This window comes from Palaemon carinicauda, chromosome 39 (genome assembly GCF_036898095.1).
Source record: "Palaemon carinicauda isolate YSFRI2023 chromosome 39, ASM3689809v2, whole genome shotgun sequence".
Classification (NCBI taxonomy): domain Eukaryota; kingdom Metazoa; phylum Arthropoda; class Malacostraca; order Decapoda; family Palaemonidae; genus Palaemon; species Palaemon carinicauda.
Genome location: NC_090763.1, coordinates 17,459,986 through 17,479,785, shown reverse-complemented (window position 1 = coordinate 17,479,785; position 19,800 = coordinate 17,459,986). Strand labels below are relative to the sequence as shown.

At 38.8% G+C, this 19,800-nt stretch overlaps 1 protein-coding gene across 4 annotated transcripts in view; it reads right to left on the bottom strand.

Moving 5' to 3' along the window:
• The window catches only part of LOC137631042 (zinc finger MYND domain-containing protein 11), a 202,189-nt gene that overhangs the window by 93,718 nt on the left and 88,671 nt on the right, over positions 1–19,800 (bottom strand). For 3 of the 4 annotated variants that reach the window (XM_068362614.1, XM_068362612.1, XM_068362611.1), the window contains 5 exons: positions 16,648–16,800; positions 4,505–4,629; positions 2,395–2,550; positions 2,016–2,108; positions 1,518–1,821 (listed from right to left, as the gene is read on the bottom strand). In XM_068362614.1, the coding sequence (XP_068218715.1) occupies positions 1,518–1,821; positions 2,016–2,108; positions 2,395–2,550; positions 4,505–4,629; positions 16,648–16,800 (831 nt within the window). The remainder of the gene's footprint in view (positions 1–1,517; positions 1,822–2,015; positions 2,109–2,394; positions 2,551–4,504; positions 4,630–16,647; positions 16,801–19,800) is intronic. The other variant, XM_068362613.1, reaches the window with a different exon arrangement.

Below are 19,800 nucleotides of genomic sequence, written 5' to 3'. Positions count from 1 at the left end.
GTACCCTCACGCACAACACTGACACACTTTGCGCTAATCACTTATCACTTTTGATTTTCTGTTTGCACTTATTTCACTGAACTCGAAACTTTAAGTGGTTTGTACCTGAAACACGCAATTCTATCCTTCCTTAAAAGTTAGTAATTGCGAAAACAGAATTACAATGTAACAGAAAAATCTAATGAAAGATAAATAATTCAGTGGCTGGAAAGAGACTAAACACTAGATCAAATAAACTACGTTTAAAATCTCTCACCGCATAAAGCTTGAGAACAAGAATAAAACTCTAGAAACGTTTACCTTCTTCCCCTAAAGAGACTAGGGAGAAGAGCAAAAACGATAACAACGTTACTCGCTTGAACGAAACGTTTATCCAGCTCTCTCTCCCTCCGTCTCTATCTCTCTCTCTCTCTCTCTCTTGACTTAGAACCTGAGAGAAGAGCCCAATCATATATATCGTTAAAACATATTATTGTTAAAGGAAAAAAACTGAAATATTTCCCAAATAAAAAGTTCCTTTATTAGAATTAAAACCATTAAGCTAAGAAAGAATGAACAAAACGCTAGAAACGGTTACTCTTACTGCAACGTGACACCGTGAAAATTCTCTCTCTATCGTAACGATAGAGCGCAAGTTGAACGTTCTGAACGTCAACAACTGCAGAGACAAAACAAAACGTTAGTTCAACTTTGAAAACAGTACGAGACTATCATAGAAATTCTTTCAAAAACATTAAAATAGCATAATATGTTAACAGGTAAAACCGAAATGACGGGCTCAATGTTAATTAACTTCGGTACCAAGAAAAGACCGCCTACTATTAGGAAAGGTCGAATATAAACAAATATAAAAATTAATTTTAATAAGTTTATAATAAAAGGAAGTTAATCGAAGAGGCCTATAAAAGGCGGAGAGATAAAAAAAAAAAATACATCTATAACTTTTGTTAAGCAAAATTAAGAAAGAGAGTCTATACTCTCTTAGACACCAACACTTCCGTCTAAGGGAAGGGTCGGCCATTTAAAGGTGAAAGAGAGTTCATACTCTCTTCGTCACCATAATTAATCAAATTAATTCCAAAAGCTAGCTAAGCTAATAATAAAACTTCCTGAATAGCGAAAGCTGAAATCTTACAGCAATACTTCACCAAAAACCGTGAACAAGACTCCAAAATTATAAGCGTATCCATGAACGTCTTGCCGGAAGCACGACAGAGGAAAAATTGAGGTGGTGTCAACAAGAAGTACTGCAGTACCTGGCCACAGGTGGCGCTTGTGAGTACACCCCCCTCTTGTATAGCGATCGCTGGCGTATCCCTTCCGTAGAATTCTGTCGGGCAACGGAGTTGACAGCTACATGATTATCGGGTAAGTTTAATATTGAAAAATGAAAATATCTTTCCAGAAAATGAATTTAGTTCTTCATGTTACCCTCTCAAAAGTTAATTAGGATACATAATATCGAAGGCCTATAACAAAATTCTTAAAAAATAACAAAAATCAAATCTTATCCTTACCTCCTTGATAAATAACTACATTATGGACAATAGTCAGGGCATCAATTTCAAAGTCGTATATTGACTTATAACGGCAATCGGCAGTTTTTTGACCCATTGTATTAAGGTCCATCTGATGATGGAGCAAAAGCTGTGCTCTCCAAGGCTCTGACGCAGATACACGGCTGAGTTGATCGGAACGAATGAGCGACTGGTGACTAGTTGCTGCAGCACGATCACTAAGAAATACACCAGGTTTTTGGGATGGCGCAGGAATCACTCTTTCCATAATGTTGACCGGCAACTGGGAGGAGGAAACAACCATCTAAGGAAATCATCTTAGAAAAAAGCTCTGGCATGTGATATTGGTGGTAAAATTTAAGCAAATTAAAGAACAATGACATATAAAATATATAACTTGTATATACCTCATTTCACAATAATGCAATATATCAAAAATAATGAATGCCATTTTAATCTCAAGTAGCTTCATTAAAGAATACAAGACATGGTACTTACTCTTTCTCTTAAACGACCCACAGTAAAGGCTAAAAGCATATTCAAATCGTCCCTACTTATACGGCTCTTAATACTTCTCTGATACAATCTTTTCTGCAAGAAGCACAATAGAATATAATCAGATATATTATTCTGTACATTTTCCTAAAGATCTGGTATTGCTTAATTTTAGGACTAAGTTTAATAGAATTCATAATAAATACATCAGCACTTCTAAGAATTACTTTTTATTTGTTTTGTAATGCGATACTAAAAATGAAAATAACTGCAAAATGTAAAATTAGATAATTACTGGGTAATCTATAAGATAAACATGAAATTTTTATGGCAATTTTAACAATCTATTTTTTACAAATGTTTCAGTATTTCTAGAACTTACCTTACAAATACCACAAACAAAGGCTTCATTGTCATATGGATGGTCTTCAACATTGATGCAATTTTCATGATAAACACGGTAACATTTGGAACAGCAAACAACCTCCCCACCTTTGTGGCATTCAAAACAATACCAGTCATGTCTATCTGGTTCATCCTAAAATAAAGGCTACAATTATAATCTATTTTAAAAATAAAGCATTCTTGGAAGAAACACCAAATAAATTTTATGGTACAGTCACCCCAGACAAACTCCATGACTTGGCAATGTGACTATCTGGCTATTACTCTAATATAACAGAACTTCAATAAAATTTATATTATTGTATTACAGTAAAGCTATTCATGATAAAATATCATCAAAGTACTGCAATTTCAACTAAAGTATAAAATACCAGAATGGGATAGCTAAGGACAAGGACATATCAAAATCTAAATTGAAGCATACATTAAGTCCCCCAAGACACGAACAAGATGCTTTGAAAGATGGCTCACATGCTCAACATTTTTCAGGTCCAGCATCAGCTCACTGCCTTTCAACTCTCTACCATCCATTATTTAAAATTAACTGATCTTGATACAGATAACAAGCAAGTTTACTTGAGTACCAAATTTATAAAACTTTTTACAAAAAATATTTGTTTAAAATCCGATATTTTATTCCTTAGTTTACCTTATAATTTACAAGATTTTATTTTTTTCCAATAAGCTGATCTTCCTGTCAAGTGAGTTACCCAAGATATTTATCTGCAATTCCTTCAGCGATTTGTACATAAAATAAAATACAAACTATAAGATTTAAATACAATTCTATAACTCTTTAAAATATTTCTTTATGTAAAAATAGCTGTAGGAATTCTCGATAACACATAGGCTAGCTCTACAGAGGTAACCAAATAAGCTGTTAGAAAAGTGACAAAAAGATTGTAGGTTGCATGGAAATTCTGAGATTTAAATACAAATCCACTGATGGCTTCATTTCCCATTCTTTGATTTCCCTTATATGTTCAAAACCAACAAATTAATAAAGATTATCCCTTTTAAAATCCATTTCCCTACTGCAAGAGATATGAAGACTACAATCGCAGCAAAAAGGGGATAAGCAGTTACTTAGGGGCACTTTAATGAGAAGAGGGATATAAAGGATTCAGTCTACCATCTGTCTTCTGCCTCACAAATTCTAGGCATCTTAAAGATGGCTAGAAATGTGGGAGAGCTAGGATTTCACGGTAGAAAGGAGGGTTTAAAGTAATTAAAAAATTCAAGGCACTGCATGGGGATTTTGAATCTGCAAAATGGGGTATACCATCAAAACCCTTACTGAATGGTGAACTAAAACCACTAGGAGTCAGGCTAGGGTTTGAAACAGGGCAGGCTAAGCTTGATATATTACCAAGAATCTAAATATTAATGACCTTGTGACCTTCCACTGAAGAAACTAATAATGTTATCTCGTAATAAGCTCAAGACTACTGAAATTAATTTAGAAAGGTATAGCAAACTCCAATGCTAGAGTGGCATTACCATCATCTTCTACTCTATAAGCATGTAGCCTACCCTTCTACAGTTTACCACTGAACTAAAAGTAAACTATTTTAAAGCTTTAAACTTTAATATGATCATAAATCATAATACATAGAGAGGAACAGAGAGGACTAAATTGATTTGGAAACTTTTAATTAAAAAATTGTCGCTAGGCACAAGATACACAAAGTGGTTCCTGATCATCCAAAAGCAATTCTTAAGTACAAATGCGCAGCAATTAATATCAAATCCGGAGAAGATATCTTAAAAACACTAAAATCAGTAGAAAAGGGAAAAAACTGACATTTGATGAGAGCACACACTGTTGTTGTTACATGTGGCCTTTTACACTGAGGAACCTATCTGACATGTGATGCATGTTATTGTTGTTAGATGCTGGTCTCATTGCTTTACTACAGGCAATAATGTATTATATGGAAGGAAAACAGGAAAATTTCCTAATTTCTAGTAGTAATGTCAACATTCTATCTTCTAGAGATGAAAGCAGTATAAACACCATGGGAGGTTCATAAAAACAATTACTTTAAATTTTTGCCATGTAGGTACAAACAAATGCTAAAACTTACAGGAGGTGTCGGCAATCTGAATCCTTCTTGCTCTATGCCAACTTTTGAGCCCTTTTGGCCAACTTTACGTGTAACAGCGATGAGGTTGTCGGATGCACATTCTTCTAGATGTTTTTCAACTTCATCTGGCAAAAATGAAGAAATATGATATTTTAATTATAAAATAAATTTTTGAATATACTTACCCGGTGAATATATAATAGCTGCAACTCTGCGGCTCGACAGAAAACACACTCAAAAAAACTCGCGAGCGATCGCTATGAAGGTTGCGGGTGTGCCCACCAGCGCCAACTGTCGGCCAGATACCACTCTTGTATGTAAACAAAACCTTCAATTCTTCTCGTCCTGCTGCGTCTCTATTGGGGAGGAAGGGAGGGTCATTTAATTTATATATTCACCGGGTAAGTATATTCAAAAATTTATTTTATAATTAAAATATCATTTTTAAATATTTAACTTAGCCAGTGAATATATAATAGCTGATTCACACCCAAGGAGGTGGGTAGAGACCAGAGTTAATTATGTTTACAGCGTATAAGCTAAGAGTTTTTTCATTTTGACAGTTATCAATATAACAAAACCAAAATATATAGGTACCTGGTAAGGAAGTTGACTTAGACGATTACTCTGCCTTGTAAGTCTGTCTTCCTCACGGAGCCCAGCGATCCTCTTAGGATGCTGAAAGACTCCCAGGAGCTGAAGTATCAAGGGTTGCAACCCATACAACAGGACCTCATCAAACCCCTAATCTGGGCGCTCTCAAGAAATGACTTTGACCACCCGCCAAATCAACCAGGATGCGAAAGGCTTCTTAGCCTTCCGAACAACCCATAAAACAATATTAAAAACATTTCAAGAGACAGATTAAAAGGATATTGAAATTAGGGAAGTGTAGTGGTAGAACCCTCACCCACTACTGCACTCGCTGCAACGAATGGACCCAGTGTGTAGCAGTCCTCGTAAAGAGTCTGGACATCTTTTAAGTAAAATGACGCGAACACTGACTTGCTTCTCCAAAAAGTCGCGTCCATAATACTTTGCAGAGATTTATTTTGCTTGAAGGCCACGGAGGTTGCTATATCTCTAACTTCGTGCGTCTTAACCTTAAGCAAACATCGGTCTTTCTCATTCAAGTGAGAATGAGCTTCTCGTATTAAAAAAATCTGATAAAATATGACAAAGCATTCTTTGACATAGGCAATGAAGGTTTCTTAACTGAGAACCATAATGCCTCAGATTTCCCTCGTAATGACTTAGTACGAGCTAAATCGAACTTAAGAGCTCTAACAGGACATAATACTCTTTCCAGTTCGTTGCCTACGATCTCTGATAAGCAAGGAATATCAAAAGATTTAGGCCAAGGACGAGAAGGCAGTTCATTTTTGGCCAGGAAACCAAGTTGAAGTGAACAAGTGGCTTTTTTCTGAAGAAAAGCCGATGTTCTTACTGAAGGCATGAAGTTCATTGACCCTTTAGGCCTAAGCCAAGCACACTAGGAAAAGTGTCTTGAGGGTGAGATCCTTCAGGGAGGCTGAATGTAATGGCTCAAACCTGTCTGACATTAGGAACCTTAGGACCACGTCTAAGTTCCATCCAGGAGTTGCCAAACGAAGTTCCTTAGAGGTCTCGAAAGACTTAAGGAGATCTTGGAGATCTTTATTGTTGGAAAGATCTAAGCCTCTATGTCGAAAGACCGAAGCCAACATGCTCCTGTAGTCCTTAATCGTGGGAGCTGAAAGGGAGTGAACCTTTCTCAGATGTAAAAGAAAATCTGCGATTTGGGCTACAGAGGTACTGGACGAGGACACAGATGCTGACTTGCACCAGTCTCGAAAGACTTCCCACTTCGACTGGTATACTCTAATGGTAGAAGCTCTCCTAGCTCTTGCAATCGCACTGGCTGCCTCCTTCGAAAAGCCTCTAGCTCTTGAGAGTCTTTCGATAGTCTGAAGGAAGGCTTTGATGGACATTCTTTACGTGGGGCTGACGTAACAGATCTACCGTTAGAGGAAGACTTCTTGGAAAGTCTACCAGCCATTGAAGTACCTCGGTGCACCACTCTCTCGCGGGCCAGAGGGTAGCAACCAACGTCAACCTTGTCCCTTCGTGAGAGGCGAACTTCTGCAGTACCTTGTTGACTATCTTGAATGGTGGGAATGCATATAAGTCCAGAAAAGACCAATCCAGTAGAAACGCGTCTATGTAGATTGCTTCTGTATCTAGGACTGGAGAGCAATAGATTGGAAACCTTTTGGTCAACGAGGAGGCAAAGAGGTCTATGGTGGGTTGACCCCAAGTAGCCCAAAGACTCTTGCCCACGTCATTGTGGAGGGTCCATTCCGTGGGTATCACCTGACCCCTCCGACTGAGACAGTCTGCCAAGACGTTCAAGTCCCCCTGGATGAATCTCGTCAACAGGGAGATGCCTCGAATTCTTGACCATAAGAGAAGGTCCCTTGCGATCTCGAGCAGCGTGAAGGAGTGTGTGCCTCCTTGCTTGGAGATGTACGCCAAAGTTGTGGTGTTGTCTGAGTTGCCTCTACCACTAAGTTTCGAAGAAGCCTTCTAATATCATCAAGGCCAAGTGGACTGCTAATAGCTCCTTGCCGTTGATGTGCATGCTCTTCTGACTTGAGGTCCACAGACCCGAGCATTCCCGACCGTCCAGGGTCGCACCCCAACCCAAATCCGACGCGTCTGAGGACAACACGTGGTTTGGGTTCTTGACTGCTATGGATAGTCCCTCTCTCAGACTGATATTGCTGTCGAACCATTTCAGGCATGCCTTTACTGGTTCGGAGACTGGGAATGATACCGTCTCTAATGTCTTGTCCTAGTTCCAGTGAAAGGCTAGATGGAACCGGAGAGGCAGAAGGTGTAGTCTCCCTAGTGAGACAAACTGCTCCAGGGATGAGAGAGTCCCTACGAGACTGTTCCAACTCCTGACTGAATAAACGTTTCGTTTCAGCATTAGTTGGACTTCGAGCAGGGCTTGACTGCGAATCTCCATCCCCAAATATAGAATAATCTGGGATGGGATCAGTTGGGACTTTTAGGTTGACCAAAAGTCCCAACTCCCTGGCCAGACTCAACGTCCAATGTAGATCCTGCAGACAGTGAAGACTGGACGATGCTCTGAGAAGCCAGTCGTCCAAGTACAGGGAGGCTCGGATCCCCGATAGATGGAGGGATTTTGCCACATTCCTCATGAGCCTCGTAAACACGAGAGGCGCAGGACTGAGGCCAAAGCACAGGGCTCGAAACTGGTACCCCACATTCCTGTAAACCAACCTCAGAAACGGTTGGGAATCCGGGTGTATAGGAATGTGGAAGTATGCCTCCTGAAGGTCGAGAGAGACCATCCAGTCGCCTTCCATAAATGCTGTCAAGACAGCCTGGTAGACTTCATCGTGAAGTTTGTCTTGACAATGAACACATTGAGCGCACTTGCCTCTTACGTACTCCTGCAGTGAACATGGCTGCCAAATCATGGAGCCATCCCTGAGGGACTTGTTCCTGCAGAGAACGTGGCTGTCAGATCATTGGAGCCATCCCTGAAAGCCTTGTTTATGCATGACATAATTGTACAGCAAAACTTCAAAGGCTCGAAAATAGCTGTGAAGTCGACCTGTAAAATCTTGGAGCGTCTCATGGCCAGGCGCCAGGGAGAGTCTATGAGGTTTGAGAAGTCTATCTGGGCAGAGGCAGGAACTCCCAAGCCAAGAACTTCTCTCGTGTCATATCAGACTCTCGCTCTATAAGCCAGTTTAAAAGAAGGGAAAGCAAAGGCTGTCTCCCCCAAACTCCTCCTGGTGATAAACCAGTCGCCTAGCAAACGTAAAGCTCTCTTAGAAGAGCGAGAGAGCACTAGCTTATAAAACAACGGCTTCGAAGTAGCTAGGCCTAGTGTAAGCTCTGACGTTTAAGCGAACGAGGAGCAGCAGTTACAAAAAGATCCGGACAAAGATCCTTAAAAATCAGCATGATTTATTTAAAGTCCATAGAGGGCTAAGCAGCTTTAGGCTCCTCTCCGTCTGACAGAGTCCTCAAGGGAATATCAGTAGGAGGGGGAACAGCAACTTCCTCATCTGAAGGAACCTTGTCCGATAATAGCCGAGTCTCAAGCAAGGGAGAGACCTACCGTGGTGGCAATGCTTTACAAGCAGAGTCCACACGCACTGGTGCATTAGTAGCGGACCAGGACGCAACGTCATGTAACTGCTTGACAGTCTGTGAACTGTCAACAACAACAGGTGCGTGAGACCAGGACGCAACGTCATGTAACTGCTTGACAGTCTGTGAACTGTCAACAACAACAGGTGCGTGAGGACGCACAGCGTCCACTCGAGACTGCTTTGACCGCCTAGACTGAGCAGTCAAAACAACTCTAGAATGCGGAGGTTGACGCTCAGCGTCAAAACAAGTCAACTCCGATTGTTAGCGAACGTCCTGAACGTCAACAGGAGCATCAGCAAGTGGCCTAACGTCCAAATGTGGCTGAAAATCCACACGAGACCGCATCGAGTGTGGATCTAAACAACCTGACTGACGTGACTTGGCTACGCCAACGTCAACAGGACGCACAAAGGAACGTTAGGGTGGCTGAAGGCCAGGATCTCGATGAGATAAACGGCTAGGCTCAACGGACTTATCGGCAGAATAGTCTTCCATAAGGGAGGCAAGCTTATTCTGCATGTCTTGCCGTACAACCCATTTAGGATCAACGGGAATGGTTGCGGTAAGAGACGAGGGTAACGTCTGTGACCGCAAAACCTTGCCTACAAAAAGACTCTCGGAGTCTGTGTTACGCTTTTGTTAGGCGGCGAGCAGTCTTCCGATGACTGCATAGGGTCAGAGCTGTCCTAATGGTTAAAACCAGGACGCTGGACCTGTCCTGAAAGGACTGACTTTCGCTTAAAGGGCCTCGAAACCTTGTTCCACGGTTTCTTATGCGAAAAGCCTTCGGATGACGAGGAGAAAATCGTCTCTCTCGCCTTATGGTAGGGGTGATCTTGGTAAGATACACCCGATACCATAGAGGGAACGTCTGTTCGCTGATCAAGGCCTCTCGAACCCATAAGTCGTACGACATTACTTCTCCCCTGGGCTTGGGAGCTTGCAAGAGGTCCCGGACTAGGCGAACGACAGGCACGAACAGACGAACCCTCGGTCGCAACACTGATAACACTTTGCGCAATATCACTTTATCACTACGATTTTCTGTTTTGCACTTATTTCACTGAAATCGAATTTTTTAACAATTCACATTAGGTATGAATAAAACTGATTTCTACCTGAAGCACGCAATTCTACCCTCATCAAAAGGTTGTAATTGCGAAATCAGTCGTATAATGTAAGCACATTAATACCAGCAAAAAACAGTAAACATATTTTAAGATAAAAAAAAAAATCAGTGGCTGGGGAAGAGACTAAACACTAGTTCATTCAAAACTACGTTTTCAATCTCTCACCGTACATTGCCTTGGGACGAGAATAAAAAACTAAAAACGTTTTATCCTTTCTCCCCGTACAGAGACTAGGGACGAGAGTAACTCGAGAACAACGTTACCCGCTTGGGACGAGATAAAGATCGGAACGTTTTCTCTCCTCTCTCTCCCTCCGTCTCTATCTCTCTCTCTCTCTCTTGATTTCGCACCTAAGAGAAGAGCCCACTTACGTTTCGTCAAAAAAAACAGGTTATTTGACCAAAGGAAAAAAACTGAAAGGTTTTTCAATTAAAAAGTTGCTTTAAAATAGAATTTAAAACATTTAAGCTTTGAAAGAAGAATGAACAAAACGTCAGAATCGATTTACTCTTTCTGCAAAGTGAAACCGTGATACTCTCTCTCTCTATCGTAACGATAGAGCGCAAACTGCGTAGCATAAATAAACTAAACGTTAGTTCATCTTTGAAACAGTACGAAGACTATTCAAAGTAAATCTTTCATAAAATATCTATTAAAAAATATTCATTTAATAAGTTTTAAATCATTAGCTCTTTAAAAGCTATTTACGATTGAAAGGGCTCAACGTTGTTTAACTTCGGTTTCCAAGTTAGGACCGCCTACTCTCAGGAAAGGTCGCATATAAACAAATCATTAAAATTTATTTTGATGTTTATTATAAATGGAAAGCTAATCGAAGAGGCCTAATAAAGGCGGTTGAGATATAAAATATATAGAGGAAAATCTATAATTAATTTATAACGTGATAAGATAATTGCTAAAAGCCTAAACACACTTCCGTACTGAGGGAAGGGTCGGCCATTTAAAAGTCAAGGAAAGTCCAAAAAACAATCCAAAGTCATCAAAAATTAAATCTATCCAAAAACGAGTTCAAGATTTAAGTTGAAGATAAAACACCTGTATTGCGAAAGCTCAAACCAAAATGAAGTACTTCACCAAATATGTTAAGAAAACTCCAGGTTCTACAGCGAGTATGAATACGTCTTGTCGTCAACGTCGACAGAGAAGAATTGAAGGTTTTGTTTACATACAAGAGTGGTATCTGGCCGACAGTTGGCGCTGGTGGGCACACCCGCAACCTTCATAGCGATCGCTCGCGAGTTTTTTTTAGTGTGTTTTCTGTCGAGCCGCAGAGTTGCAGCTATTATATATTCACCGGCTAAGTTAAATATTTAAAAAAAATAAAATACTGTACTAAATAACAGATATTCATAAGGGTTTACATAAACAATAAACAAAATTCCACTTCAAAAAGACTCCACTGAAAGTTATTTCATACAAAGGATATTCATGAGCCAGAAATACTGGAGCATTCATTAACCCTTACAAGCATAAAGGTTTTTTTTTTTTTTTAAATAACATCCCCCAAATACTAAAATGTCCCATTCATCAGGTTTTGCTTCTTCACACCATATTCTACAAAATAATCTAGAAAGTATTCTTGGAGTCACTGATCTGACTGAGTAATAATTACAGAGGCATCACACTTACTTCAGTTGTCATGAAAATATATAATATGCTTATTATAAAAAGACAAGAGAGAAAGATTGATGAAAAGTTGAGAGATGAACAAGCAGGATTTAGAAAAGGTAGAAGTTGTACTGACCAAATTTTAATTTTAAGACATGTGGTACAGCAATATGTAGAATATAGAAATCCACTTTTGATGGCATTTGTGGACTATGAAAAAGCCTTTGATAGTGTGCACCAGCCCATTTTGTGGAGAGTCCTGCATTACTATGGAGTTCCTTTTAAATATGTAAATTTGATTAAGTCTGTTCATGACCATAGCAAGTGCAAAGTTAATTTTAATGGAGTCCTATCAAATGAATTTCTCCAGTGAACAGTACTCCAAGGGAATGTGTTATCACGTATCTTATTTACCCTACATACATACATATACCAAGGCCCTTCCCTCAATTTTGGGGGGTAGCCGACATCAAACAAATGAAACAAAAAAGGGGACCTCTCCTCTCTATGTTCCTCCCAGCCTGACGAGGGACTTAACCGAGTTCGGTCCTCCTCATGGATTTTGCAATGCATAGAACAGTTGGGGATGGCAGAGATGGATTGGACTAGATTAGTAACAGGAAATTGGTTGCCCTAGAGTATGCTGATGACGCTGTCATTATTAGCAAAATGCCACAGGACTTGCAAAGCTTGCTTACCAGAATGCATGAAATATCACAGGAGGTTGGGCTCAAGATAAATAGAAGAAGGACCGATGACGAGAACAGAATATACAACGGAAGATGAAAAATCATTGGAAGGAGGTGGAATCATTTAAATATTCAGGAACTATGATCTTAATAAAGGATCTTTAGAATTTAAGCTTAATGAAAGATTGAAAAAAGCAAATCAGACAATGGCTACGTTAAGTAGAATTTAGAAATCAAATTGGCTGAAATTGCATATAAAAATCAGATTATATATCAGTTTAGTGAGATCGGTGTTACAACAAAACCCTCAGAAGAATATTGGGAGTTAAATGGCAGGACAGGATTAGAAATTAAGCTATAAGAGATTACTCAATTGCCAAATGTGGATCAGACCATGGTGAGAGGTAGATGGATATGGTTTGGGCATGCTCTTTGCACTCCCCAAGAGAGATTAGCTCACAAATTTTCAACTGAGCTCCACAAAGCATTAGAAGAGTTGGAAAACCCAGGCCTACATGGCTGAGGACTACGAAGTGTGAAGTAGGAGATGATGAATGGAGATGTATTGATTTATAAGCTCTAGATAGAGATGACTGGTAAAATCTAACTGAGGCCCTTTGCGACAATAGGCGTAGGAGATGATAATGATGATGTGTAAAAAGCAAGACAATAAACTAGAATGTGCATGTTTTCTATTTATTTTAGCTCTTTCTCTCTCCAAATACAAGATCAGATAAACTAATGTATAATCTACAACAACATTTCATATTTTGTTATCTCTACAAATACACATTTATAATTCACATAATTCATTCATAAAATTAAAAAACAAAAGATCAGGAAATAATACATGACTCATATCTCTCTTTATATACATATCATCGTTATCATCATCAACCATATCTAGTCCACTCAAGGACAAAGGCCTCAGCATGTCCTTCCACTCATGTCTGTTTATGCCTGCATGCATAAGTGTGATTATAGAGGGAGGAAAATATTTATTTATAGTAAATGTATATCCAGTTCGATGACCGAATAGGTTTGAGCAACCGACATAAGTTTCTCTATTACATCTGGGACAATTATACAAATACTGTATACAATACTGAATCAACTCTGTTAGTGTGTGAATCTGAAAATGCTTCCTATTGTCAGGGGATTCCTGAAAACAAACTTAAAATTAAAAGGATACGCATCAGAAAGAACTTTTTCAAGTTTACATTTAACGTTTTATAATCATATCCCTAAAGCTTGGTTGAATGTATTAAATATGGTCCATAATGTTCAAGTTTCTGCTTTCAATAATCTTTCTATTGAATACCAGGAGGTGAATGGCCTTTTGTTACTGATTGTTCATATGAGATGGGACATCTCAAGTGGTCATAGGAGCTCTGAAAGCAATCCTGGGTGGTCAGCTGTTACCGTTAACAGTAACGCAAAAAGGGTCACGTGGGGAAAAGAGCAGGTGACAGGTGATCACACTCCCTACTGTGCTAGTGTGTGGAAGTGTCTTTACTGACCCAAGAGTAATGAAGAAAAGGATCATGAGGTGACCTATTATGTAGTAACCGATCATGCAGTAATTGATCATGAAGCAATCGATCAGCAGTAACTGACTATGAGAAGATCGTTCTCGGGGCAAATAACCACAAAGAAACTGAAGATTGTAATACCGATCCTATTTAAGAAACAAGGATATGTCTCATTGCTCGTACAAGTAAGGAGACTGGTCGCTGGTCCTTCTCACACCTAATTTTCTGTTGTGCATATGCGATGGAACCTCATCATGAGTCAACCCTCCTCCCTCTGATACTGAAGTATCTCAAAGGATCCGAGGTGTTCCTCGAGTGTCCAGGAGAAGGAAGAAAATAAGGGAAACGACCTTCATTCTAACCAACAGTGGGCACACTCAATTAGGCACGAGAATGAACACCTATAACAGGAGTGTACCACATATCGAGTCACCTCTCTTAGTTAGGTCATTTCTTGATAGAGCACAGTCTCTTATGTATGAGGAGAGTGTCATGGGTAGATGCAATAATATTGAAGGAATATATTAAAATAAAAAATGTATCTTTTCTAAGACTGTAAGCAACAGCAAGAGATTCAGCTAGTATTTAGTTAAAGATGTCACCACCTTATTTTCGACAGCAATTTAGTTACAAAACCAAGGCTCAATGAAGAGTGCCTGAAACGAGAAGGAAATTATCTAGTATTTGGACAAAGATGTTCTCTTTCTCATTACTGTAGTAAGCATTTTGAGCCTCCAGGGAAATCCCTCTTAATGGAAAATGTCATCATGGATCGTCACATGCCATGCTTCTGTTATGGCGGAACATACGGGCCAGATTGCACCAGAAATTTGTTATAAAAGCTTCTATGGCCTGACAAAAGTGGGTGCTTTTAAGGAAACCAATTAAGATGCAGAATATAAAATAACTCTTAACATGGAAATGTCTATCACTCATTGTAATTAGCTCCACCCATACATGAATATATAAACTTCTAGAAGAGACTGTCTAAAAGATATAGGAAAAGATAGGAACTATGTCTAGACAAGATAAGGAAAAGAAAGAACAGCAGAAATTGGGCAGAGCCAGATTCTGACATCTTCTGACAACAAACACCTATCTCCAAAATCTTGTCACAGCCAAAACAAAGGGACAAATTGCAGCAGCCAGTCCTCCATGCTTGTGGCGAGAAGTAGTCAACACTGCCTGCAGCCTGGTCTTCCTTTTGCACTATCACCAAATTCTGGGATAAGACATTTGCTATCCCATCTTGACATCACCCCTTCTGTAATGACATCTTCTGACAACAAACACCTATCTCCAAAATCTTGTCACAGCCAAGACAAAGGGACAAATTGCAGCAGCCAGTCCTCCATGCTTGTGGCGAGAAGTAGTCAACACTGCCTGCAGCCTGGTCTTCCTTTTGCACTATCACCAAATTCTGGGATAAGACATTTGCTATCCCATCTTGACATCACCCCTTCTGTAATGTCTTCGAGTCCGAAGTTATTATGCTAGCTTCATCTGAACTTCAGCTGCCAAAGACTAAAGCCTCCTTCCGTATCAGTATTATCTCAGCAGCTGAAAAAAACTCAACATTCTATTAAGTATTGTTCTACTTTCCTGACTGTTCCTCTCCTATCTACTAATATTTTTTATTAATTTAATTTGTCACACGGTAAAATAAACAAAATTAACGTGTGTGTTTTTGTGAGAGTTACTTATATTAATTTCATATTTTTTCTTTGTTATTGTCGAATACTCTAAGCTCAGAGATTAAAAAATCTTATAACGATTCTAAGATCGTAACAAAGAGTGACGGGTCAAAATCTCATGACTCATATCGGTCGGTCTAACTGGACTTCTTAGATGATGACTTCTTGGAAGCAGCTGCGTCGGAAGAATCTAGCAAAAACTAGAAAGAGTGGGAGAAGAGAGTGCCCTTCTTCTCTTTGCCAGATTTATTCCCAGCTTAGGTCTTGGAAACCAATGATGAAGCTCCCATGGACGAAGAGGCCACAGGGGGCCCTTCAAAAGCTGCCAAGATCACACCACCAGGTGTCATGCCCTCCAGTGCCTCCACAGGTGTATCAGGAGTCAGGATCATTACCACAGGGGCAGCCTCACAAGTGCTGGCAGCGGCCAAAATCTCCCTTTGCTGACGGAGCACTAGCAACGCCCAAGAGAAGCCAGCTTCCAAAGGTTCAGGTCATCATTGTTGCTGTACAATCTCGGGTAAACACCACTGCAGAGGAGGTTACCATTTAGGCTTCCAACCACCGATGTGACTGGGAGGTCATGCCCCATGTTAAGGGCAAAAAGATGATGAACATCAATGGCAGGTTTGGACATCAAACCTTCCACACTTGTTACTGGCTTTACCCAGACAAAATTACATATCCTTGGAATTTTCCATTTATTCCAAAACAAGGGAAAAGAATTTGAGACAAAAATAGTATGTCCATTCCACTTGTGGCCAAGTAAAAAGTGCTAATCTTGCTGACTGACAGGAGGATGAGGCTTTCCTAATACCACCTCTTGGTAGTTATAACTATCTGTGAATTTTTAGCGGTTGTTTCAGCCCTGCTAAAGTCATGGTTCGTTTTCATGAAGGAACAAATGGAACTTAAATAATATGATGGACACATGATGAATTCATACATTATGTTGAAGGTAAATTTTTAAGGTTGGCATGTGTGATAGCATGATACAGGAGCAAATACGATGATACTCAAAACAGTGTCCAAAGTCACAGTGCTCCAAATCACTATTACATCTTTGGACACCCTGGAATAGTCTAAAGCTTGGGGTGATAGTAGTGACATTCCCAAAAACTTTACAATAGAATATTGTTTACAAGGCAGGTCTATATACTCACTTAGGGAGTTTTCCAACAAAGAGGGTTCTGACTTATGAAAACTTATTGTAATAACAATTTAAAACCCTGCAAAAGTAAACAAGAACACTACAATAAGGTTATGCAAATTTCTAGCTTTCAATTTTCTTACCTGATTCCATATTATGCATCCGACTCATGTAACGCCTAATCCTGTCAAAGGACGGGAGCTGTTTATGGTTACGTATAGTTGTGATGGCATCCCACAGGTGTTGGCAACGTAATGGGTCAGAGATTCTACGAACAGATGCTTGCATGTTGCCTCCTGGGAAAAAAACACTTCAATTTTAGAAAATATGTCCAAAAACTACAGTATTACATCCTAACATTACTTTTAATAGAAAAACTATCCTAAAAAAAGGAAATATATTTCAGTACAGTATTGAAATTTTCATTACTGCATTACCATTTACTCAATAAATCATTACTGAGCCATATTGTGCATATACAGTATAAATGGAGTTTAGCTAATAAAAATTATTTCTATACTCCCATAATATTCATATTACTTCCTTCTTGAAGCTAACTTATATCAATGTTGCCAATACCAATAAAATAACTCAATACAGTATTTCTGTATTTCCCTTCAAGAGGCTCAAACCTCTCACTCAGTAATGAGCCATTTAAGGATTAATAGCAGCAACCACAGAATAGCTAGCTAGGACCTAACTTGTTTTCAGTCTTGGGGCTAAACTAATATTCTATGCCCCTGACATAATTACTGTAGATAGTAGGGGGCATGGAGGACATGCATATGAACCTTAAGTGTGAATAAAAATAACAAATTCTATCATTAATATTCCCTCCTCAAGTTCAAATTGCGGACTCCCACACCCTGATGGTTGCCAATGAAGGAAAGATATAGGCAATTTAGTCTCAAAATAATACTAATTTTATACACTAGACTCGCCTCTTAGTATGTTACTTTGGTACCAAATTATTATAACTGTTATAACGTGATTCTCTAAATTGATCCTAAATACCTCTTAATCACCTAATTATCTCTACATTTTACCCAATACTGTACTGTGTATTCCAAAAAGGAACACATGAACATAGGATAAATCAAATTCCCAAAACAATAACACTAAAAGAAACCTACTTCTAGTAAACATCCCCACCAGGTACTAGAATACCTGAAGACCAGCAATCTTGATAAGCAAATCAGGATTCTTTTAGATAACTTTTAGTGAATAATAATTTGGTGCATCACGGAGCAAAGAATAATTCCAACTAAAATTTTGCTATGTAGTTCCACTGCTTATACCATGTTCTCTAACTCTTAACTAACTCTTAAGTCTTTCATCTGACTTGGATGCAACTTCTTGCGAGCCTCTGTAACCAACATTTTAACCAAAAAAAAAGACAGAATTTTTGGACAAATGTCAATTTCAAATCCTACTCCCACAAAACAAATTAGGATCACTACCCCTTATGTAAGCAGATTTGGACAAATAACACCCGACATCACTTAACAAACAAAGAAATCTATTCTATGATGTAATCCTAACTTCCTTTACAAATGGGGAATTTGAAAGAATTTTGGAAAACTTGTTTGTCTTAAAATCATTCTCATTTCTAAATGCAGGCAAAGAGACAAGATCATAATTTTCTCTCTAAACCTACCTTACAAGACAGAGCTTGTAGTTCACTAATGTGTTTAGCCAATGATAATGCCAATATGAAAAGTTTTTGCCGAAATCTTTAATACTGTAGAATGGTTTCTAAAGATTCAAAACCAGAACCTTTTTAAATATTGTAACATTACTATATCTACATTGCAAAATAAATCCTCTGATCAGGAGATTTTCAGTAATACAGGACTTAAATACATCTGCCATAATATTTGAAACCAATAAATCCAATTCTAGATGCTTGGGTATGGTATTAAGCATGGATCAATAAAGCTTATTAGTAGAGTGTATTTTCAAACCTAAAATAGTCAATCTAAAAGACCTTGAAAACAGAGCTGTTTACAGATATATGGCCTGTGTTGTCGGAGTGTGTGAGAAGGTTGCCATGCAAAACCAATTTTCTCGGACAACCTCTTTTAGAGCAGTGCATCCAAACCCTTATGTGCTACATCTAACTGCTTGGAGACTTTCCACATTGTTTTCATAAACAAGGTCTTTAAGGCCAATAAGGAACGAACCGAGTCATCTTGCTATTCATCGATGCCCTGAATTTATTTATCACCTCTTTTAACCATAGCTGAACAGAGAATAGGCGCAGAGATCTATATTTGACCAGTTCTGTTATGTGGCATCAATTTTCCAGGCTAAAGGATCCTGAACTGGCCAACAAAACACTTCCATCTTCTTTTTTTAGAGATTTTGAAAACACATCTACTTTTGAAGTCCTCACAAATTCCAAATCTCAAGACATACTTATGGAATACAGGTCCATTCGCTTGGAAGAATAGTTTTTCTACTTAACTGATTTGGTAGGACGTATAAACCAAGGAAGGGCTATTCCTCTTACATTCATCCATGCCAAAATAACTTTTTCTATTATTTACAGGGATTTTGATTTGGTTCCCTGTTTCTAATACTGTTGTGTTACCTGAGAACACCACTATAAACCTCCCTAACACTAGTGACTCATGTGCTTGAAGAGCTGTGAACACAGCTAGAGGTTCCAGGCAATTGATATGAAAAGTTGATACTTGCATTGTCCATTTCCTTGACAGATGGAGAAAATCTAGCTTTGCTCCCACCCCTTCCTGTGAAGCATTCATAAACAGAGCGAGGTCTAGAATCCTTGCTTCAAGGGAAATTCCCTGGGATACTCAAAGAGGATTGTCCCACTAACTCATCAGTTGAAGTCAGTTCTTCATTACTGGAAATACATGAAAAAATCAAGGAATGCTTCTACACATCAGACACTGGCTCAAAACACAGCTTGGGAAGTCCCATCTAATTTGGTCTAAACAAGTATGATACAGCACTCTAAAATAAGATTTAGATCATGATGGCCTAAAAAAGTCTCTGGTCAACTTAGAAATAAGTGTACTACAGAATTATCATAAGTGTATTTCAAGAATACTCGCCAGTTTATTACCCAAAAACAGTATTTCTCAAGTAAATTAGCTAGGAAAACTTGTATTTTATATTCTCCTCTTATGAACATAAATTATGGGTGAGTTAATAAGATCTAAATCAATAACTAGGCTATGCAACAGATTTGTTTCATAGATTTCAGAACATCTTGGTGAGATATAAGGATTTAACACTAAATGAGAACCTGAACTACGAGTTTTTTTTTT